The sequence below is a fragment of the Typopeltis vanoorti genome, chromosome 10 (genome assembly GCF_054136105.1).
Source record: "Typopeltis vanoorti isolate ZY-2024b chromosome 10, IOZ_Tvanoo_1.0, whole genome shotgun sequence".
Taxonomy (NCBI): domain Eukaryota; kingdom Metazoa; phylum Arthropoda; class Arachnida; order Uropygi; family Thelyphonidae; genus Typopeltis; species Typopeltis vanoorti.
In genome coordinates, this window is record NC_143558.1 from 50,689,887 (window position 1) to 50,710,551 (window position 20,665).

The 20,665-nt window shown below is 36.4% G+C and overlaps 1 protein-coding gene across 1 annotated transcript in view; it reads left to right on the forward strand.

Annotated features, from left to right (window-relative positions):
• Positions 1–20,665, forward strand: part of LOC150102411 (uncharacterized) — a 415,154-nt gene that overhangs the window by 252,964 nt on the left and 141,525 nt on the right. Inside the window, exon 13 of the mRNA XM_090399571.1 lies at positions 6,107–6,418. Within this exon, the coding sequence (XP_090255697.1) occupies positions 6,107–6,418 (312 nt within the window). The remainder of the gene's footprint in view (positions 1–6,106; positions 6,419–20,665) is intronic.

Consider the following 20,665-nt stretch of genomic DNA (forward strand, 5'->3'; position numbering starts at 1 on the left):
AAAATGAACCTTCTTCTAGTGTATATTATGTGATTGTCCAAAGCATATTCAGCAAGTCCAGAATTGTTGTAATGGTGGAACTGGAGGGAGTCAATGTGTTCAGAAATTATGATATTGGCTGTCCTTCCTGTTTTGCCATCGTTGAACAGTTTTCAACTCCAAGAGACCTGGTAAACACCTGGCAGGTCTAGGGAATGTGGTTGATCTTTGGTAGAGAGGATAAAATATTATTATTATTATTGTTAAGAGAGACCTCCAGGGAGTCAAGGGCTTGTCAAGGGAGGCCACATACTACGTGCATCATCTGTCATACCTCTTCTTGAATTCCTTCACACTGCTTGCACACACGTGCGCGTGCACACACACACACCATCCAATGGCAGTTCCTTTCAATTACGCACCACTCTATGGGAGAAAAATCTATCCCTCATCCTCTTTTTAGCAGCATTCATTCTCAGCTTCCAAGGATGCCCTCTTGTCCTTTCCCTATCAACCGTAAAATGAAAAATTCCATTCAGCTGAAATCCTGTGTCACCCTTTCAGAAGTCTGTTAGTCTAAATCATATCACCCCGTCTTTCTCCTGTTTTCTAGTGTCTGCAGTCTACAAATTCTCATTGTCTTCATAATGAGTATTCCACAATCCTGATATCATTTTTAACACTCTCCTTTGCATTCTCTCTCTCTCTCTCTCCACTGCATCAGAATCACCATGGAAACAAGAACACCAGACCTGCACACAATAGTCCAAATTAGGTCTTATCAAGGCCTTGTAAAGAGACAAAATGACATCCATATCTTTACATATGAAAGTTTGTTTCAGTATTGCAGTTATCTTTTGAGTTGTATTTGCAATCTTTGTTACATGGTCCCTGAACTTCAGCTTGCTATCTATTAACACTCCAAGATCCCTAGCCTCATCAGTTTCTTCTAGCATAATCCTATCAATATAACACAACATTGGATATCTACTATCTAATCATGCCAAAGTGCACAACTTTACACCAGGTACTGATCCTTGTGGTACACCACAGGTTACCTTAAATCTTGCAGACTCACATATCCTATATACCACTTTTTGATATTTTTCAATCAGCCATCCTCTTATCCACACTAATATTTTACAATCCAAACCCATATTCTCCAATTTATGCAACAGCCTTCCATGCTGTATTCTATCAAAAGCCCTAGCAAAATGCAAAAGTATCATGGTGTACCCTTTTCCCTCTGTTCAATGGTAATATTATTATAGAATGTGAGCAAGTTGCTAAAACATGACCCTCCCATGCTGTTCATTGCAAAGCAGCGATTCACTGTCAACCCATTTCTGAACGTGAGCCCTAATCAATTTTCCGAAATCTTCACCACCACTCCTGAGATGCTGATTGGTCGATAGTTGAATACATCGGTCTTGCTACCATTTGTTCTGAGACTGAAATTATATAACCTGTTCAAAGGAATAGCCAGTTCAGCTGAATACTCTTTTAGCACCCGTGCCGATATCCCATCAGTCCCAATTGCTAATATCTCCTCTTCATACACCTGAGTTTCTTCATCCCTAATAAGTCCCTAATATCTCATCTTCACACACCTAAGTTTCTTCATCCAATGAAGTGGTAGCAGCACGCCTCAGTGTTTCATACTCCAGGTTGATAGCTTTTAGCAAAATGGGCACTCATTAGTTGAACAACCTCTTCTGCATCTGTCACCCTCACAGCATCAGTATTCAGCTTATTCTTTCTTTCTTTTACTTGCAGCATATCAATAGAATTCTTGTGGGCTGCCTTTAGCTTGTAGAGTTAGTTTCTTTTCATACTCAGACTTAGCTTTCCATACAACATTTGTGACTCTTTTAGCCTGCTGCTTATAATTTTTATAATGGACATCATCATTATGCACACAGTATTCCTTTGACATCATCCATTTCTTACGAATCTCTTGCTTAATTAGATTACACATCCATTTGACTCCTACCCTATTTATTCTTCAAACTCTCAGGACACATTCTGATATTGCATCATTTAATTTTTTAAATGCTTCCCATGCACTTTCGATATTCTTTCCATTCAGCAATTGATAACATTGCACTAAACTCAGTATACTCCTCAGTTTGTCATAATTTCCTGCTTTGTAGTTTAGGATGTAACTTTTTCTGAATGGTCATTCATGAACTTAGCCACTTCCCAAGTGATTACTGCATGACCACCATCACCACCTGGAGGCAGAATAGTTATGTCTTTAACCGAAACACCCTCTGACACTATAATCAAATTTAACACTCTTTGACCTTGAGTTCCTTCTGTCACATGATTTAAGGAAGTTGTCTTGCAACAGCTCAATAAATTCAGTTTCATTCTTCTCATGAGATTTTACTACTGCTCAATCAATGTTTGGATACGTAAAATCTCCCTTTATGATTGGCATCCTTATGCCAATTTTTTATGTGGTCTCTAAGTGGTTGTAAGGGTCTATTTCTTTAGGATTTTTGCTAATTTTTCAGATTTTCTGTAGTCTGTTCTAAAGTGGAGGAGGGGAAATTGAGGTTAAGGGATTTTAATATTTTTGGGATTTTGTGGAATTTGTAGCCATGGGCTAAGAAAGTGTTGAGAATGTGGGCAGGTTCAGTAGTTAAGGTGTGCTGTTATCAGAAATGATTAATTTATCCCTGTTATATAGGGTTTTTATAATTCATATTGTTGGGAGGGAGGGGTGACTATTGGTAAATGTATCTACAGTATGTGTGGGTCTGTGAGGTTGACTTGTAATCAGAATGTCTAGGAAGGGTTGGGGGACTGTTGTTTCTTTTTCTAAGGTGAACTGGATCCTGGGATGTTGAGTGTTTAGATTTGTTAAGAAAATGTTGAGAGTATCTAGGCCATGTGGCCAAATGGAAAACACATCACTTGTGTAGCATCGGCAAACAGTAGTTTTATGTAGGGTAGAGTTTAAGGCTTTCTCTTTGAAGGTCTCCATGAAGAAGTTGGCCAGCGGTGAAGAAAGTGGAGAACCCATGGCTATCTCCTCTATCTGTTTGTAGAATTTTCATTGCCAAATTAAATAGCCAGAACTGAAAAATCAAGGGGACATCAAAACTAACCATTATGTTAGTATGTTGTTATGTGAAGTTTTATGTACTTTGAAGTGCAATGAGTTTTTAATTTGTGAAGGTGTTTTGACAGTTATTGTGAGAGCACTTTGACTAAATGTTTGGCTAATTTGTATGTGGATTGATCAATATCATCCGTAATGGGGCATAATGGCACATTAAATTTGTAGATTTTTGGTAGTCCATATATCTGGGGGAGCAGGGTCTAGAATTACATTGTTTTAATTTATTTGTGAACTCCGCAGGCCAAAAGGTGACTTTTTTAGGAACTTGTGAAGTGTTCAGATGTGTGTATTGTGGGATCAAAATGTAAAGGAAGGTAGATAGAGTAATCTTGAAGTAAGGAGGCAAGCCTACCTGTATAATCTTTTTGGTTTAAAACTACAGTGGCATTCCCTTTATCCATTTTTATAATTACTATACTATTGTTGTTTTTATTTTAATTTTGTAGAGCTTTATATTCTTTCCTTGAGAGAAACCACCAAAAAGCAATCTCTGCTGCTTTTTGATACCCCATCTACTGCTCCATCAGACATTCAGGCTTTCTTCCATTTTTGCAGTTGTTCCAGTTCTTGCACCATCAGTCAGGCTCACTTCCATTTCCACATCCATGCTTTCTTTTCTTTTTTAAATTATTTCCATATTCACTATCACATTCTCGAACTTATATTCTCACACTCATTCTGTCTAGTATTTGTCTAGACATTTTGTCTAGTATTCTTTACTTCCTGGTCCAACTTTCATTCAAATCACCTGAGTCGATTAATATATCACATTTTCTGCAGACCCTCACTCTCTCTCCCACTTCTTTTGTTTAATCTATTAACAAAAACGTCTACCACATTCACCCATGCTTACATATTACCCTCCTGACAGTGAACCATCTTTGTAAAATTTTATGTTTTATTTCTGTAGATAACCCTTGATGCCATATTACTTGGCAGACACATTAAATTTCTTACTGATATATATATAACATGCAGAAATATGTTTCAAGAGTGGAATTGAGTAAATTAATACCTATTACACTATACAGTTATTTTTCATGATGTGTTCTGGGGCACCATGGAAGTGCCATATAATAATAATGAATCTATAAAGCATTTTGAAGGATGACATGACGTGCATCCTTCATTTAGAAATGACCTGGGTTAGATTCTATTAGTTGCTGTTGGGACATTTTTTCTAAAATAAAAGAGTTTTGTTCAACTTAAGATAAGTTATCTGATCTCATAAAGAGATGGCAGGATTGATAAGTTAGATTTTTCATTTTCTTGGGCCAGTGTGCCTATTCCATAAATAGGCACACTGGCCCAAGAAAATACAGCTCATTTCAGCCATGAACATTTTGTAAAGGTTCGAGTGCAGGGTAATGGTTAAAATAGTCTAAATGAGAGTTCGACAACCTTTTCACTAAAAAGGGCACCCTCAAAATCTGGCTTATGACAAAGGGCACTTTACCTTAATTATGCTGGAGGGGAAGTTGTAAGCTTAAAGTACATTCAATACATACCGTATTTTCCGGTGTATAAGATGCTCCTATGTATAAGACGCACCCAAGAAATTTAATACAATTTTCTGGAAAAAACCTAAACTTTAAAGTATGATTTTTAAAAAAAAATGGATAAAATAATAGGTAATTTTTAATAGTAAACTGACCTTTCAGAAACCTGCAAAACCCATGTCACTGTCATCTGACTCTTCTCTATCATCATTAATTTCTCATAATATAGAAATAATTTTGTCTTCATATTCTTTTGGCATTTTTTGACTGATTTTTGTTTTTGTACGCATACAAAGTCCACTGCGTTTCATGAAACGGTAACACCATGACGCACCACCTTTAAAATCTTCAATGTTACGCTCACAGGCTACTTTGACTTAAAATATATTTTAAGAGCACATTTTCTTAATAAAAATCTTTTTCTTTTTATTTATGTTATCCATCATAGGTTGTAAAAAATATAAAATAAATATATAAAATTATTAGAAACACATCAAATAAACAACTGATTATCAATTGTCACTTTGTCACTCTAGAAAAGAATTCATACTACTAGTCTAGTGCAACAGAAGTGCATAACCCATAACTGGTGATGTACGGTTCACATGCACACTAAAAAATTTGAAGGCTGTTCGATGCTTCAATATCTGGAACAGTGGTAGGCACTTTAAAAATGGTTTGCAGACACTTGGGTGCCTGCAAACCATGTGTTGCCGACCCCTGTTCTAAGGGATTGTTTAAAATGGTACTGAAGTTGAAGGCTGAGAAAATATTGTGCACTGATCTAGGTGATATTATTGTTATTATTATTATGAAACACCTCCAAGGAGGAGTCCACAGACTCATTGAGGGAGAGCACCTACTCTACAACGCTCTGTCTCCACCAATCTACCGATCGCAATTACCTTCATCATCTAACTAACGTCACCTACTGCTGACCACTACCACTAGTATTTTCACAGACAATCACAAACATCCATGCCATGGCGGGATTCGAACCTACAGCCTTTTGGGTGGAGAGCAGAAACACTAACCACTCAGCCAACCAGGCCAGCCAAAATGTCCTGCAGTTTACACCAAGTCTCACAGCTGACTGCTTTCTTCATCAACCCGTGAGCTGAGTGATTCACCACTCAGGGTTGAGCAGTGGATCCCTCGGATATTACTGGGAACTTGAACTTAGAGAATGTAAAATAACAGAATCCTGAAACAAAAAAGATGCAGCTAGTATTCCTAGAATTAAGGCAGACTTGAAGACTGTATAAGACCATTCCTACTAATTTTTGATTATGTATTATATCAGTAAATTATTTCATAAGACTGATTAGTTAATGAAGGGATAATAAATATTCATCATTGTTATACAGCAAAGTGGAAAAAAACATACTTGAGTTTAATAGCCAAACATTATTTTTGCCTTCCTTAATTTTTTTTTTTTAAATTTTACAGGCAGTAGTAATCATAATAACAAATAATATTCTTTGTTTTATTTCTGTAGATAACTATTGATGACCTATTACATGAAGCAGACTCATTAAGAAAGCAGGCACATTCATTTCTCACTAATCCTAAAATGGTACATATATCTGCTACTGATGTTCAGTCATTTTGCAAAGATCCATCAGTTATGACTGCAATGTCAAAAAGCATGGAAGGAACTATTGATGGCTTTCTTCACTTATGGGCAGAATTTACAGAAATTATGGTTCCGTTGAATTCAACCTTATACTGTATGTATAATGGACTTAAAGAAAAGTGTATATCTGAAGAAACTCCAACAGAAAAGGAAAAACTAAAAGAAGTTGTCTTGGTTAGTATATTTATTAGCCTGTAATTCTTCATTTTATTTGATTTTTTGTTGATTTATGAAAAGTTGTAAGCTTATTGACCATTATACTTCAAGTGAGCTAAGCATCAGATAATACAGAAAGGCTACTCTAGAAATCTAGTATGATACTTTTGAAGCCATTTAGACCTCCTCCACTAAGCAGAATGGTGTCTGACACTGGATAAAAAAAAAAAAAATCATCCAGCGACAAATCATCTGCGCCTTGTTCAGGTGTTGTGTCATCCTACCTAACTGACTGTTCCTTTTATGTTGGTTATTTATTCTTATCTTTACCTCTTTAATTTTCATTATACTTGGTATGTTGGTTATTTATTCTTATCTTTACCTCTTTAATTTCCGTTATACTTGGTTAGTTGTTGATTGATGCTCATCTGAATATAAAGAAATTTATATTATACTGCACCACCCTATATTCAGATTAGTCTAAATAATATAGAGGAATCAATCATCAACTAAACTTATATTATAACTTGATCTTCAGGCTGAGGTTATTACCAGTATCTATGGCTTCCGCAAAGGTCCGAATAATTTTATGAGCAGTGTAATGAAAGAAAATCAGGCAAACACCAAGTTTAACTCAACAAAAGAAAATTTAATGTTGAAAAGTACAATATATGCATTTAAGTATATCTATCTGCAAAAGGTTATCCAATTAAAATATTATAAGAATTCACATTCATATATTAATAACTTCTCAATTAGGTTTGAGGATCATGACTAATATTAACAATTGTTAATTCACAAAGCATTAGTATTTCTCTGACATATTTCACTCTAACCAATTGGATGAATCACATTATAAATATATTAGCTCAGTTTGAAGTATTCAGAATAATTACAATCCATAAAGTATCAAACATTCTTTTATCAGTTCTTTATGTTCAATCAATCAAGTTGAAAATTGTTCTTAAAAGTTCGACCTTCCAGATGTTACAATAATTAATCTTATGACAGGCTACACTATAATTTTTCTCAGACAGCTAACACTCAACAGCACAACATGAGACTTATTATTTTGAGGGGAAAGTACTTTAGTACATCTAACATCTGACTATTAATCGACATAACACCACAGCTAAGGTTAATATATATCTGACAGAGTTAACAGTTATAGCTTCACAGGTTACAGAAAGGACAACTCTTACTGGGTTACTGCTTCTACACATCGAATTCGCAAAGGCACATTTAAAATTCTTGTATACGTTTACTTTATGGCTACACAATTCTAAAGAAATCTTCCACTATAATAACTGAATTATATAGACACAGAAATATACAAGTCTTGAAGCACTAGGTTTCAATTATCTACTAGTTCCTTATTTTCTTCTATGTATTAACTTCGGTTCTGCACTATTCTTCCACTAATCATTTGGAAAATATTGTAGTATCAGAACTCCCATAGAAGTAATTCGAAATGTCTATTAATTTCCGGTCCTTTCGTAGTCGATTTGCGGCATATATCGACCCCCCCCTTCTGTTACACACAACCGGTCTCTCTCTGCTATCTCTAAAGCTTCTCCTTGCTTACTTTCATTTTCCAATCAACTACGTTCCTTCTTCCTGCCAAAATTCGGTTCTAACCAGTTCAGCTTATATCTACTGGCCTCTCTGTTTATACACAGTAGCTCACGTTCTTCACACAAGCTAACTAAAATAAACTCCATTTCTCCTTTAGCAGCTAATCAAATCCAATCAGAAGAATTACATAAAATCACTCTTGCATACAGAAATAAAAAGATATATCACAATTCATATAATATACATTTAAATTTACATACACACAGTTTCTTATAATAAATTTTATAGAATAAACTAAATAAAATGAATGACATATTTATATAGAGGCTTTTCATTATTATTACATATTCTAAGATTAAATAATTAATTAATAACAAACAAAACTCAAAGCATTTACATGAATAATATATTACAAGAAAGAGACTAACAACAAATAATATTTCAAGTGTTGCTTATGATATGGTGGATTATGTTAAATGTGAATTAAGTATTAAAACATAAAATATCTTCATTCAAAATTTAACACAGGTGTTTACGAATCATCTACAGGTCTGGCAATAAGTTCATGTCCTACACATCAAAAAGTTATAATTCTGATCATAAATAGTAATCAGAAATGGGAAAGAAAGCACATAAGAATTACATATTCTAACATTCTCTTCACTTTCTTATGTAGCATTTTTGGCTTATGACCAGCTTATCATTATTATTATTACTATTATTATCCCAAGACTCCCCCCCCCAAGGAGTCAGAGACTCATCTAGGAGTTCCTAGATGATCTAGATCTGCCACTCCTATATGAACCTTAAACACTCAAATTCTCTGCAGATACCACACTCTCAGGCAAGGCATTCCAATCATTCACAACTCTGCATGCAAAAAAACTCAACCCCTTGCTCACACCCTCCTTATACAGCTTCCAGGGATGACCTCTGGTTCTCCCCTGATCTCCTCCTGTTTTCTGTAAAACCTCTCCAACATTGATCCTGTAACAATCCCTTACCAACTTGTAGGTCTCTATCATATCACCCCCTTCCTCCTCCTCCTCTCCTATCCACTAGACTCTGCAAATTGCATCTTCTCAACCTTTCCTCATATTCGAAGCCTTTGTGTTGTCTTCACAATTTTGGCAATGTGTTCCCTAAATTTCAAATCCTTATCCACTATCACCACAAGATCCCTTATTTCTTCCACCTCCAACAATTATCTCCACCAAAAATTTGAAGAGTTTGACATAGAAAGTTTTTTCAATTGGTTACAAATTAAATTAAACTTGCCAAGAAATTATATTCTTTAATTGAAAGAGAGATGGCAAATCCCGTTTTATTTTATAGCCGGGTACGAAACTTGGGTCGAAATCCATCTACATCCATAGAGTTTCAATGCCGAAAAAAAACTATCAGTGGAACCAAGTGTAAATGATCACTTGGGTAGTACAACACCAGGGCAACTCCATGCAAAGCTGGAGCAAGCTCAGTCACTAACTTTAATATTCTCTCATAATGTAAAACCCAGCTCCTAAGAGATGTATATACTGTTTTACATTATGAGAAGAGGTCACTACCCAGACCGGTTTCAACCTTTTTTGAGGTCTCATCAGTGAGTAGGTAGAATGGGAGTTCATGTCTTTCATCATCGGCCTTTGGAGTATAAAAGATTATTGAGAGTCAGCTGGTAGTAAGAGGGGGAAGAGAGCGAAAGGTAGAGTATGATAATAGGAGGTAGTAAAGAGGCCTCAGTCAACCTGTTTAGCTGTATAATCCAGAGGTTGTGGCTAAAAGGTCTGTGAACATCTTCTCCTTGCACCTATTCTTTAAAAAAAACTTTGAAATTAACTTTTCTTATATGCGTTCGTAAAATAGTTAACAATTAAAAAAAATTAACAATTTAACTAACCAGGTATCTATGGAGGTCCTCTCCTAACACCTGTTTTAGTATAAAACTTAAGCTGGATTTTTTTTTTCCCGAAAAAAAAAAAAAAATGAACGCTTAGCTATGGGAGTCAAAAGGTAAAATTACTGCAGGAATGAAAGCATTTCTGCGTGAATTAGAGCATAAAAAAAGTTATGAACGTTTTTTTTTTTTTTATTATTTTTTCTTCTTCTTCTTATTATTATTTTTTATATATATATATATATATATACAGGGTGTTCGGGATAAATTTGACAGTTTCGTAAGGAAAAAGAAAATCTTCTTTGTATCTATTAAATTTAATGAATTGACAAAAAAACATTACAGGCAGAGTTAATTACAATACTATCAACAAGATTTACTCAAAATAACCACCATTAGCATCGATCACAGCTTCAATTCTGCTTCGGAACCTCGAACAAGCTGATGCTACAGTCTCCCTGGGAAGGGCCGCAAAAACTGTTTTAATTTTATCCATTAACTGGGCTTTTGTATTACTGGAAGTGCGATTGGTGTCTTTTTCAACTGCGCCCCATACAAAATAATCCATGGGATTAAGGTCTGGGGAGTTTGGAGGCCAAACATTTGGACTGGTGAAGTCGTAGAAATTTTCAGACAACCATTTTTGACTTTTCCCAGAGGTGTGGCAAGGGGCCGAATCCTGCTGCCATACATACGGCCTACCATTGGCTACCCTTGTTATCCAGGGCTTGACTACAGTTAGCAACTCCACGAACAAAGCCCGAATTCCAATGCCAGGGTTCTTCAACACCTGTTCCTGCAGATTTGCGAGGAATTCTGCTGTACGAACGCAATCAGATCGTCTGCTAGGGATCTTTCTTCTTGCTACATCCTCGTAGTCACCATTGCAAGTCTCTAGTTCATGCCTGATTGTTTTTACTGTATTCAGGGAGCATTGGGCAGCAGTCGTAATATCCTTATTTTGATGGCGGGCACGAATCATCATGATACAAGTTATTCTCTTCCATGATTCAGGTGGGTTCCAGCTATCCATCCTTTCTGACACCTTGTATATGAATGAAGAAGGGTCCAAACTTTTAAATGAAGAGAAGTGTGTGTTAATACATGTAACTTACGGAAAAATATAATTAATTATAAATATGTCAAATTTATCCCGAACACCCTGTATATATAGAAAAAAGAAGCAGTAAAGAACTGGCCAACCTTACACCACAGGGAAAACAAGATTTGGGGGAAGAATCTGGCCTGAGAGATGCTGCTCCTTGGGAGCAGCACCGCCTCGCAGTAAGCCTTCGCAGCCCGAGTTCTCAGATCTGCCACTCCTATATGAACTGTAAGAACCAGTGAAGAGAGAAAAAAGAGAAACAGATCTTACTTTTTAAAGGAAGCGACACGGTATGATTAGGCCCTGTCTCAGGATACAGAGGATAGGAGGTTTGCACCATTTATTTAAACCTCCCATCCCCTAGTATATGCCTTTCTTGTGCGAAAAACCTAGGGAGGTAGAAATAGATCCCACTGAGTATTCTGGCTTGTATACTGTTTTCGTTGCTGATTTGGGATTTTTTCCGCACTTTCCAGATGTGATACTTGATTACATTGATGAGGAAAATTGTAAATTTCTGAATTTTCTTGACTGGTTGGGGAAATTGCAGGTACAAGACCCCCTCTAGTGTAAGTGGCTGGATTCCCAGTACCGCACTTAATCTCTGCCAGACATGTCGGACGGGGGGGGGCACAAGTAAAAGAAATGTCCCACCGTTTCAACGCTCTGGCAGACGTCGCAGAAGGGGTCGCACGGTCTTGAATTGTATTGGGACATAACCAGTTTCACCGGTAGCTGACCATAGGCTATTTGCCATGCCAGAGCACGGTGAAATGGCTGTCCCAAGCTATTTTTGATATTTTGAAATAGCATTTCCATATTGGTTTCTATATTTGGCGTTTCACATCTGGAAAGTCGAAAGAACTCCCAATATCTTGCTTGTGGCTTTAATTTTAGGATTTCCATCCCTTCGGTTTTAAATTTTTTAAGCTGTTGGCATAATGGATAATACCATTCTGGCACAACCTCTGTGCTGGGATCAGCATGTCCCGTGGTCCCGAAGTAGGGGAGAAAATGCCCTAGAAAGTATTTAATTAGGGATTCTGAAATATGGTTAGATTTTAAGGCCTTCCCTATGGTTTTGAGAGTGTTTGCATAGAATAGACAGTTTACTTTCGGAAGTGAGAAACCCCCTTGATTAGTTTTGAGATTTAGATATTCTTTTTTAACCTCATGCCTTCTTCCGTTCCAAAAAAAATTATTAGTATTTTGTAAAGTTGATTCTCTTGGGTTTTTTTATATTAGTTATATTTATTGTATGCATTAGCATGGGAATTATTACTGTTTTTATTATTACTGTTCTTCTGTAGAAAGAGAAATAATTGGGTTTAAATGGTTTTAGTTTCTTTTCGCACTCTTCCCACAGTTTCTTAACAGGCAGTACCAGGTTTGCCGTGAATGGGATGCCTAGTACTGTTAGGGGCTGAGTTTCGGGACTAAACCACAGGGAAGGTTCTTTCTATGGAAATTTCCAAAAATTTTAATTTTTGTCTTTGAAGTATTAACGCGAAGACCACTGGCCATGCTGAATTTTTGCAAAATGCAGAATAATAAATGTAGATGGACTCAGAGTCTCTGAGCATCGCCACTACATCATCGGCATATGCTACAATTTTGCTCTATCTTGGGGTAACGGTATTCCTCTAACTGCAGGGGAGTTATCTATTTTTCTTATGAGGGGTTCTAACGTGAGTGAGAAGAGGAGAGGGCTTGGTGGGCAGCCCTGTCTTACCCCCTTTTTAATAGGAACGGGTTCCGAGAGGAACTCATTGATAGCTATTTAGGTGGAGGCCTCTGCATAGATGTTTTTTATTGTTTGCCGAAGCTTCCACCCCACACCTGTTTTCTGAAGGATGTCCTGCAAGTACGTGTGTCTGATGCTGTCGAACACCTGGAATATCAAGTTTTAAGTGAACCGAAACTTGCATACCTCTACTATCGAATTGCCGAAGTGGTGCACTATATATTGTTAAATATTGTTAATTACAAAGATAATAAGCCGAAAGGCTATTTTACCGGCGAATTTGTTAATTGAAAGGGAGATGGTAAATCCCGTTTTATTTTATAGCCGGATACAAAACTCGGGTCGAAATCCATCGACATCCATAGAGTTTCAATGCCAAAAAAAATTATCAGTGGAACCAAGTGTAAATGATCACTTGGATAGTACAACAACAGGGCAACTCCATGCAAAGGTGGAGCAAACTCAGTCACTAACTTTAATATTCTCTCATAATGTAAAACCCAGCTCCTAAGAGATGTATATACTGTTTTACATTATGAGAAGAGGATGATGAGACCTCAAAAAAGGTTGAAACCGGTCTGTGTAGTGACCTCTTCTCATAATGTAAAACAGTATATACATCTCTTAGGAGCTGGGTTTTACATTATGAGAGAATATTAAAGTTAGTGACTGAGCTTGCTCCAGCTTTGCATGGAGTTGCCCTGGTGTTGTACTACCCAAGTGATCATTTACACTTGGTTCCACTGATAGTTTTTTTTCGGCATTGAAACTCTATGGATGTAGATGGATTTCGACCCAAGTTTCGTACCCGGCTATAAAATAAAACGGGATTTACCATCTCCTTTTCAATTAACAAATTCGCTGGTAAAATAGCCTTTCGGCTTATTATCTTTGTAAATTATATTTTGTTTAATCCTTTATTCAATCAGCAAATAAAGTTTGCATGTGAGTTATCGTCATGACTATGCCACTTGTACACATAGAGGCTGATTACTTCATATCAATTGCTTTAGTATTCCATAATGCAAAGCACACATTACAAAAAGGTAATGTGTGTTTTGTTATCCAGACTAGTTTCGATGTTTTTTATATTCCTGCTTAGAAATGACCCAAACAGAGATATAATATTCCAAAAAATAAATAACATCATGAATAGCAAAATAATAGTGAAACCCAACATTACTCCCAACTTACAAAAAGCCCTGTTATCCTTAAAAATGAACCCGAATATAATGATCACAAAAACAGACAAAGGGGATACAGTAGTCATCATCAACTAAACCGATTACCACAACAAAATAACAGCTGTCTTAAACGACTAACATGCCTACCAAAAAATCCAAAATGATTCTACCCCATAAAACAAATCAACAACACCCTGCACACCTTAAAAAATCAAAACAAGATAGACAAAACCACAATGAAAAACATAACACCCCACACCACACACACTCCCTGTATGTTTGGAACATCAAAACCCACAAAGACAGTTACCCAATATGGCTTATAGTCTCCTACAGGAACTCCACCACAGCACCATCATCAATGTTCATAGCTAAACTCATCAAACCATTACTTACAACGTCACACTCTGTGATAAAAAAAAATACGGACGACCTATTCCAGAAAATAAATAACGTTACTTTATCCCGGGAAGACGTCCTCACCTCATTGGATGCAACTTCATTATACACTAACATGGTCATCCCCAGAACATTAGACATCGTACACACGCTACTCACAGAGGACCACACTCTCCACGCACGCACAAAATTATCCCCAGTGACATCATAGACTTGATCAAACTCATATCAGCTAACTTCTTTAAGTTCAACAACAACATATATGTTCAAATTTTCGGTTTCCCTATGGGCCAAAACATTAGTAACAACTAGCAGAATTATTCCTGGCACACATAGAATCACTCCTACTCCCCCCCCCCCCCCCTCCCGGCATCACCTTTTATGGCAGATGCGTGGACGATATTCTATGCATCAGCAAACCTACACACATCATCTTACAAACATCCCTTAACAATTACAGCAACAGATTAAATTCACCATGGAGACTGAACAGAACAAATTCATCAATTTCTTAAACCTGACATTAATCAGAACTAACAACAAAATAGCTACGAAAATATACCACAAACCCACACATATCAGAAACTACCTCCATTTCAGTTCATACCATCCATATTCAGTTAAAAAATCGGTCATCCTATCACAATTTATAAATGCTTACAAATTCTCAACTAACCATAATCATCTCAACACAGAATTAAAGAATTTAACACAGATTTTTAAAAATCGCAACTATCCCACACAACTAATAAATTATGCAACCAGAACAACAAAAATCCATCAAAACAACCCTACAATCAAAACAGACTTCTCAACATGAAAGGTTATCAAACTGCCAGTTTTATAACCTTTCATGTTGAAAAGTCTGTTTGACATACAAAGCCTACAAATACATTTTCAAACACATGGACTATAAGATAGTATTCACCACGAACCAAAAATTAGCAACTCTCCTAAAACCCACTAAATCTCTCACACACAAAGAAATGTTAGAACACCACAATGTAGTCTACAAATTTCCTTGCCAAAAAGACTGTGATATCACCTACACAGGTTCTACCATCAGGTCTTTATGTGCTAGACTACAAGAACACTTCCCTGACTGTAACATCCCTATTCCAGAACATTTAAATACAAAAAAAATGCAACATCAAAAAGAAAAAGAGAATACATAATATGGGGAAGACAGAAATAGCAGTTCAGGCCCTTGAACAGAAACATACCCTGCAAATTGACAAGGCCATAATAATAGACAAACAAGTCAACTAAACAATGCTTAGAATATTGGAAACAATAGCCATAAAATGTGACGAAAACTCAATCAACATCCACCGACCCCACCTAATTTTCGAGTGTTGAAAGCTCCACAACATAAAAATTAGGTCACAATTCCGACCAATAAGCAATAACAAAAGTCCTTCTAAGGCAGATACACCAAGCTGACATGACATAGCCCTACACTTATCCCGAAATGTTCCGATAATGATAGCACAATCGAAACGGCTTGCACCCCGTTAACGCTCTCCCCTGCCCCTGTTTCCCATAAAATCCTTCCCTTTCCCAAGCGCCTTTAAATATAATAATATATATATTATTTAAAAAAAAAACCCTGGTTTTCTAATTTAATCTTCCCTCCTTGCCTCAAACACCCCCCATGTTTCCTACCCCCCTTTAATGGCCTAACAGTGGAAGTATGGAGAACAAAGACATCCTAACATCCAAACAAGGTATGTACAAAATTTCTTCCTCTATTAGTTTGCATATATTTACCTTTAAAATACATTTATAATGCCCTAAAAATTCTTGAGTAAAAAGCCAATGTATTGAAAATAAGGGACACTCCTAAATAAAACAGTCTAAAATAGCTGTATAAATAATAGTTTTTTAAGAGGAGTGGAAATTTTCCAAGAAATAATACCTATATTCCTGTTTGTTTTCATAGTTTCATCTTTTTATTGCTGATTCTCATGCCAAATTTGTTATGGATGTAATTCAATTTGGCATGAAAATCACCAATAAAAAAGACCAAAACTATGAAAATAGGCAGAAACATAGAAAACATCAGCTGCATTCTCAATGGAGAACCTATAGAAAAGTAAGATGTTTTAACTATTTGGCACAGTTTTTAGTGAAGATGGAAAATGAAATATGGAAATAAACAAGAGAATAAGCAAAGCTGGTGTGGTGGGGAGCCAGTTGAATAAATGTATATGAAATAATAGAGAAATTAGCCAAAACACCCAACTAGCAATACACAAGACATTGTTCAAACTAATTTTAACTTAGAGAAAAATTAGAAAAAAGAAATTATTAGAAATGAAGATATTAGGAAGGAACTTGATATTGTTAGCAATCAAGAATATGTGAGCAAATATAATTTAGGGTGGTACGGTCATTTAAAGAGAATGGGTAAAGAGGAAGACCAAGGTCTAGGTAGATTGAACTTTCAGGATGGTTTCTTGTTCTCCTTTCCTATCTCCAACAGTTCTATGGAAAAACGTTGGAAGTTTATTTTTCACTTGGTTAGACTATAATAAATTTAGATTAATCCTTTATCCAAGTCATGTTGGAGGCTTAATGGATTTTTTACAACACTCAAAAAGAATTAAAATAGAATTTAATACTTCCTATATTTCGTCCTAGTCACTAGGACATCTACGGGGATTACAAAAACAATTACTGTAACATATACACAAATAACAAACAATACTAAGCCCAACCACGTGGGTGACACTAAAGTCCTATCTAGGTAGAGCGTCCTCTAAGGGCAGTAGTAGGTGGCCTGGAATGTAAGGTGGGAACTCTGGTGAAGAGGGTTTCCCAAATCTTCAGAAGCTTAATGCAACCATATTTATTGAGATTTGGTTGGTTTTTGAGAGCTGCTGCTGCTTCTAAGAAAAGGAACACAATAGCCATAAAATGTGACGAAAACTCAATCAACATCCACCGACCCCACCTAATTTTCGAGTGTTGAAAGCTGTAGAGGCCGTCTAGAAACCGTCTAGAGGAACACAAGTCTTACATCTTCAAACACAACTATGGCCATTCAGGCTTGGCAGACCATGCTTTGGACACCACCCACAGGGTATCATGGAAAAAAACCACCATGCTCCACCACAGCAAATTCAAGAAAGAGAGACTTTTCTTAGAAGCAGCAGCAGCTCTCAAAAACCAACCAAATCTCAATAAATATGGTTGCATTAAGCTTCTGAAGATTTGGGAAACCCTCATCACCAGAGTTCCCACCTTACATTCCAGGCCACCTACTACTGCCCTTAGAGGACGCTCTACCTAGATAGGACTTTAGTGTCACTCACGTGGTTGGGCTTAGTATTGTTTGTTATTTGTGTATATGTTACAGTAATTGTTTTTGTAATCCCCGTAGATGTCCTAGTGACTAGGACGAAATATAGGAAGTATTAAATTCTATTTTAATTCTTTTTGAGTGTTGTAAAAAATCCATTAAGCCTCCAACATGATGTCCTCACAGCACTTAAGCCTCTACACACGTGTCCTTTATCCAAGTGTAAGCAAACAAAGTTTGCACCTGAAAATATCTTCAGGACTGGGGTAAGGTAGTGCAACACCAGGCAACTCCGAGCAAAAGTGGACCAAGCTCTCATCACTGCTTGTCTCAGTATCTCCCAAATGCAAAGCACATCTCCTTGTGGACATGTATACTGCTATGCATTAAGGGAATGGCCACTACCCAGACCGGTTTCAACCTTTATTGAGGTCTCGTTGCACTACCTTACCCCAGTCCTGAAGATATTTTCAGGCACAAACTTTGTTTGCTTACACTTGGATAAAGGATTAAACTAAATTTATTATAGTCTAACCAAGTGAAAAATAAACTTCCAACATCTTTCTCTAAATCCAGAATAATTCAATAATAAGGTGGTACACCTGTTGGCAACTCCTATAGGTAAATATGACCTTTGTATCTCCACGGTCGGGTCTGCCTCCCACTGACGAGACCTCAATAAAGGTTGAAACCTGTCTGGTGGCCCTTCCCTTAATGCATAACAGTATACATGTCCGCAAGGAGATGTGCTTTGCATTTGGGAGATACTGAGACAAGCAGTGATGAGAGCTTGGTCCACCTTTGCTCGGAGTTGCCTGGTGTTGCACTACCTTACCCCAGTCCTGAAGATATTTTCAGGTGCAAACTTTGTTTGCTTACACTTGGATAAAGGATTAAACTAAATTTATTCTATGGAAAAACCTCTTCTACTTCAATTTGATAAAAACTTCTTACCAACTTACATGTCTCTATCATATCTCTTCTTCTCCTCCTATCCACTAAACTCTGCAAATTGCAGTTGCAACTTCTCGACTTTTCTTCATACTCAACATTTTAGAAATCACCTTAGTCAATTGCCTCTGAACTCTAATCAATAGCCTTCATGATTTTTTTTGTTGTTTTTTTAGAGAAGCTTGTGCCATAGTTATATGAATTATTTACACAAAAATACAAGTTGTTTTCGTGTAAATAACTCATCAGGTGATGTAACCACATCAGTGTATCAAAAGCCCACTTTCACTGGATGCAACATTCTTCAACAATCTGCATACCCCCCTTCTCAAAAGACAGGAATTATAAAGTCTTTAATTCGAAGAGCTAAGATTAATTGTTCAACTCCTCATCAATTACAGGAAGACCTCTCAAATATTTAACAATATATAAAATTAAATGGCTTCTTAGAAAGGACTACACAACATCTGTTTGACTCCTACAAACCTAACCTGAACAACAAGGAAACAGTACGTCAAGTTCCAATCCCATATATTTCAGGAAATTCAGAATCGATTTCCAGAATTCTGAAGAAATATGTTTTAGTGGCTATTTGTATGCCTATCAATAAACTCTCAACTTAAAAAGATAAATGCTCTCCAAAGCTCTATACCAAATTCCTTGATATACAAGGAATTTGGTATATGCCATCTATCCTAATTCAGACAAATCGAATACTCAATAGAAAAGTGAATACAAAAACATCAATCATATATTTACAACAGGAAATCTGATAAATCTGGATTGCCTCAACACAGAATAGACACAGACCACAACATTCTTTGGTCTGAAACACGCCTACTACATCGCTGTTGATACAAATGTGAACATTTATTTAAGGAGAGTGGTGAAGTCTTGCTTCACCGCCCAAACTTGAATTGGAATGACACTCTATCATTAGCAAAAATATGGAGGAAAGGTCTGGTCTGATTAGAATAATGCATCATTAAGTGTTTTTTTTAAATACTTGCTATTAAAACCAAGACTGGTATTTTTTGAATTCACAAGGTCTCAAGAAACTAACAAAATGCTGTATCTATTGGATGATCTATAGAGTATGACATTATAAATTATTGTCGTAATGTTATGACATAATTGTCATAACTTATATACATATATATATATATATATTTTTTTACAGTTATGATTAACCTTTTCCTCAGGTATATTTAAATGCGATGTTATATTTCCAGTTGGAAATATAACATCACAGGGTTAATTTTATTTCAAATAAATCCATTGTTTGCATTCTACCTTGTATAAACTCTTTTTGCCACAAAGATGGTCTGTAAGTTTTAGACCAAAATATATGGCCTTATAATCAAATAAATATTACCTTTGCCTTGTATTTTCTTGTAAATAATTCATATCTTCATCATTTTGAAAACTAAGTAACCAAATCTGTGCACAGTAGTCCATATGTGGCCCAATGAAAGTCTTATACAATGGAGCAGTAATCTCCTTACTTCTTCTACAAGTCATTCTCCTCCACATCATTTGCTGTCTAGACAATTTTAGCAATGCCTCCTCTACATTTATTTCTTCCCTAACTAGAGCAGATGAGGTTGGATATTAGATTAATGCATTGGATTGGAGACTGGTTATCTGATAGGTATCAACAAGTTGTGTATGGAGGAGCAATATATAGGAAAAGGAAAGTCACTAGTAGTGTGCCTCAGGGGGTCTGTTTTAGGGCCATTACTGTTTAAGCTGTATGTTAATGATATTGGTGAAGATTTGGATGGAGATATTCAGTTGTCTGCAGATGATACAAAGTTGGGATGAACCATGAAGAGCAGAGAAGTTGTTGTGGTTTTACAAGTAATATAAATTAAGCTTACTAAGAGCAAATTCCTATCACTTGGACTGTCTCAAGACTTCTGCAATTGGATTGCCAGCTTTTTTACTGGATACACATTATGTGTGATGTAGACAGTTCCTTATCCTCTTACCATCCGACTAATGCTGGGGTTCACAAGGTTTTGTTCTCTCACCAACCTTCTTCCTTCTGTATATATCAATGACCTACTCAGTTGACCTCCAACCCAATACACAGTTTTGCAGAGAACA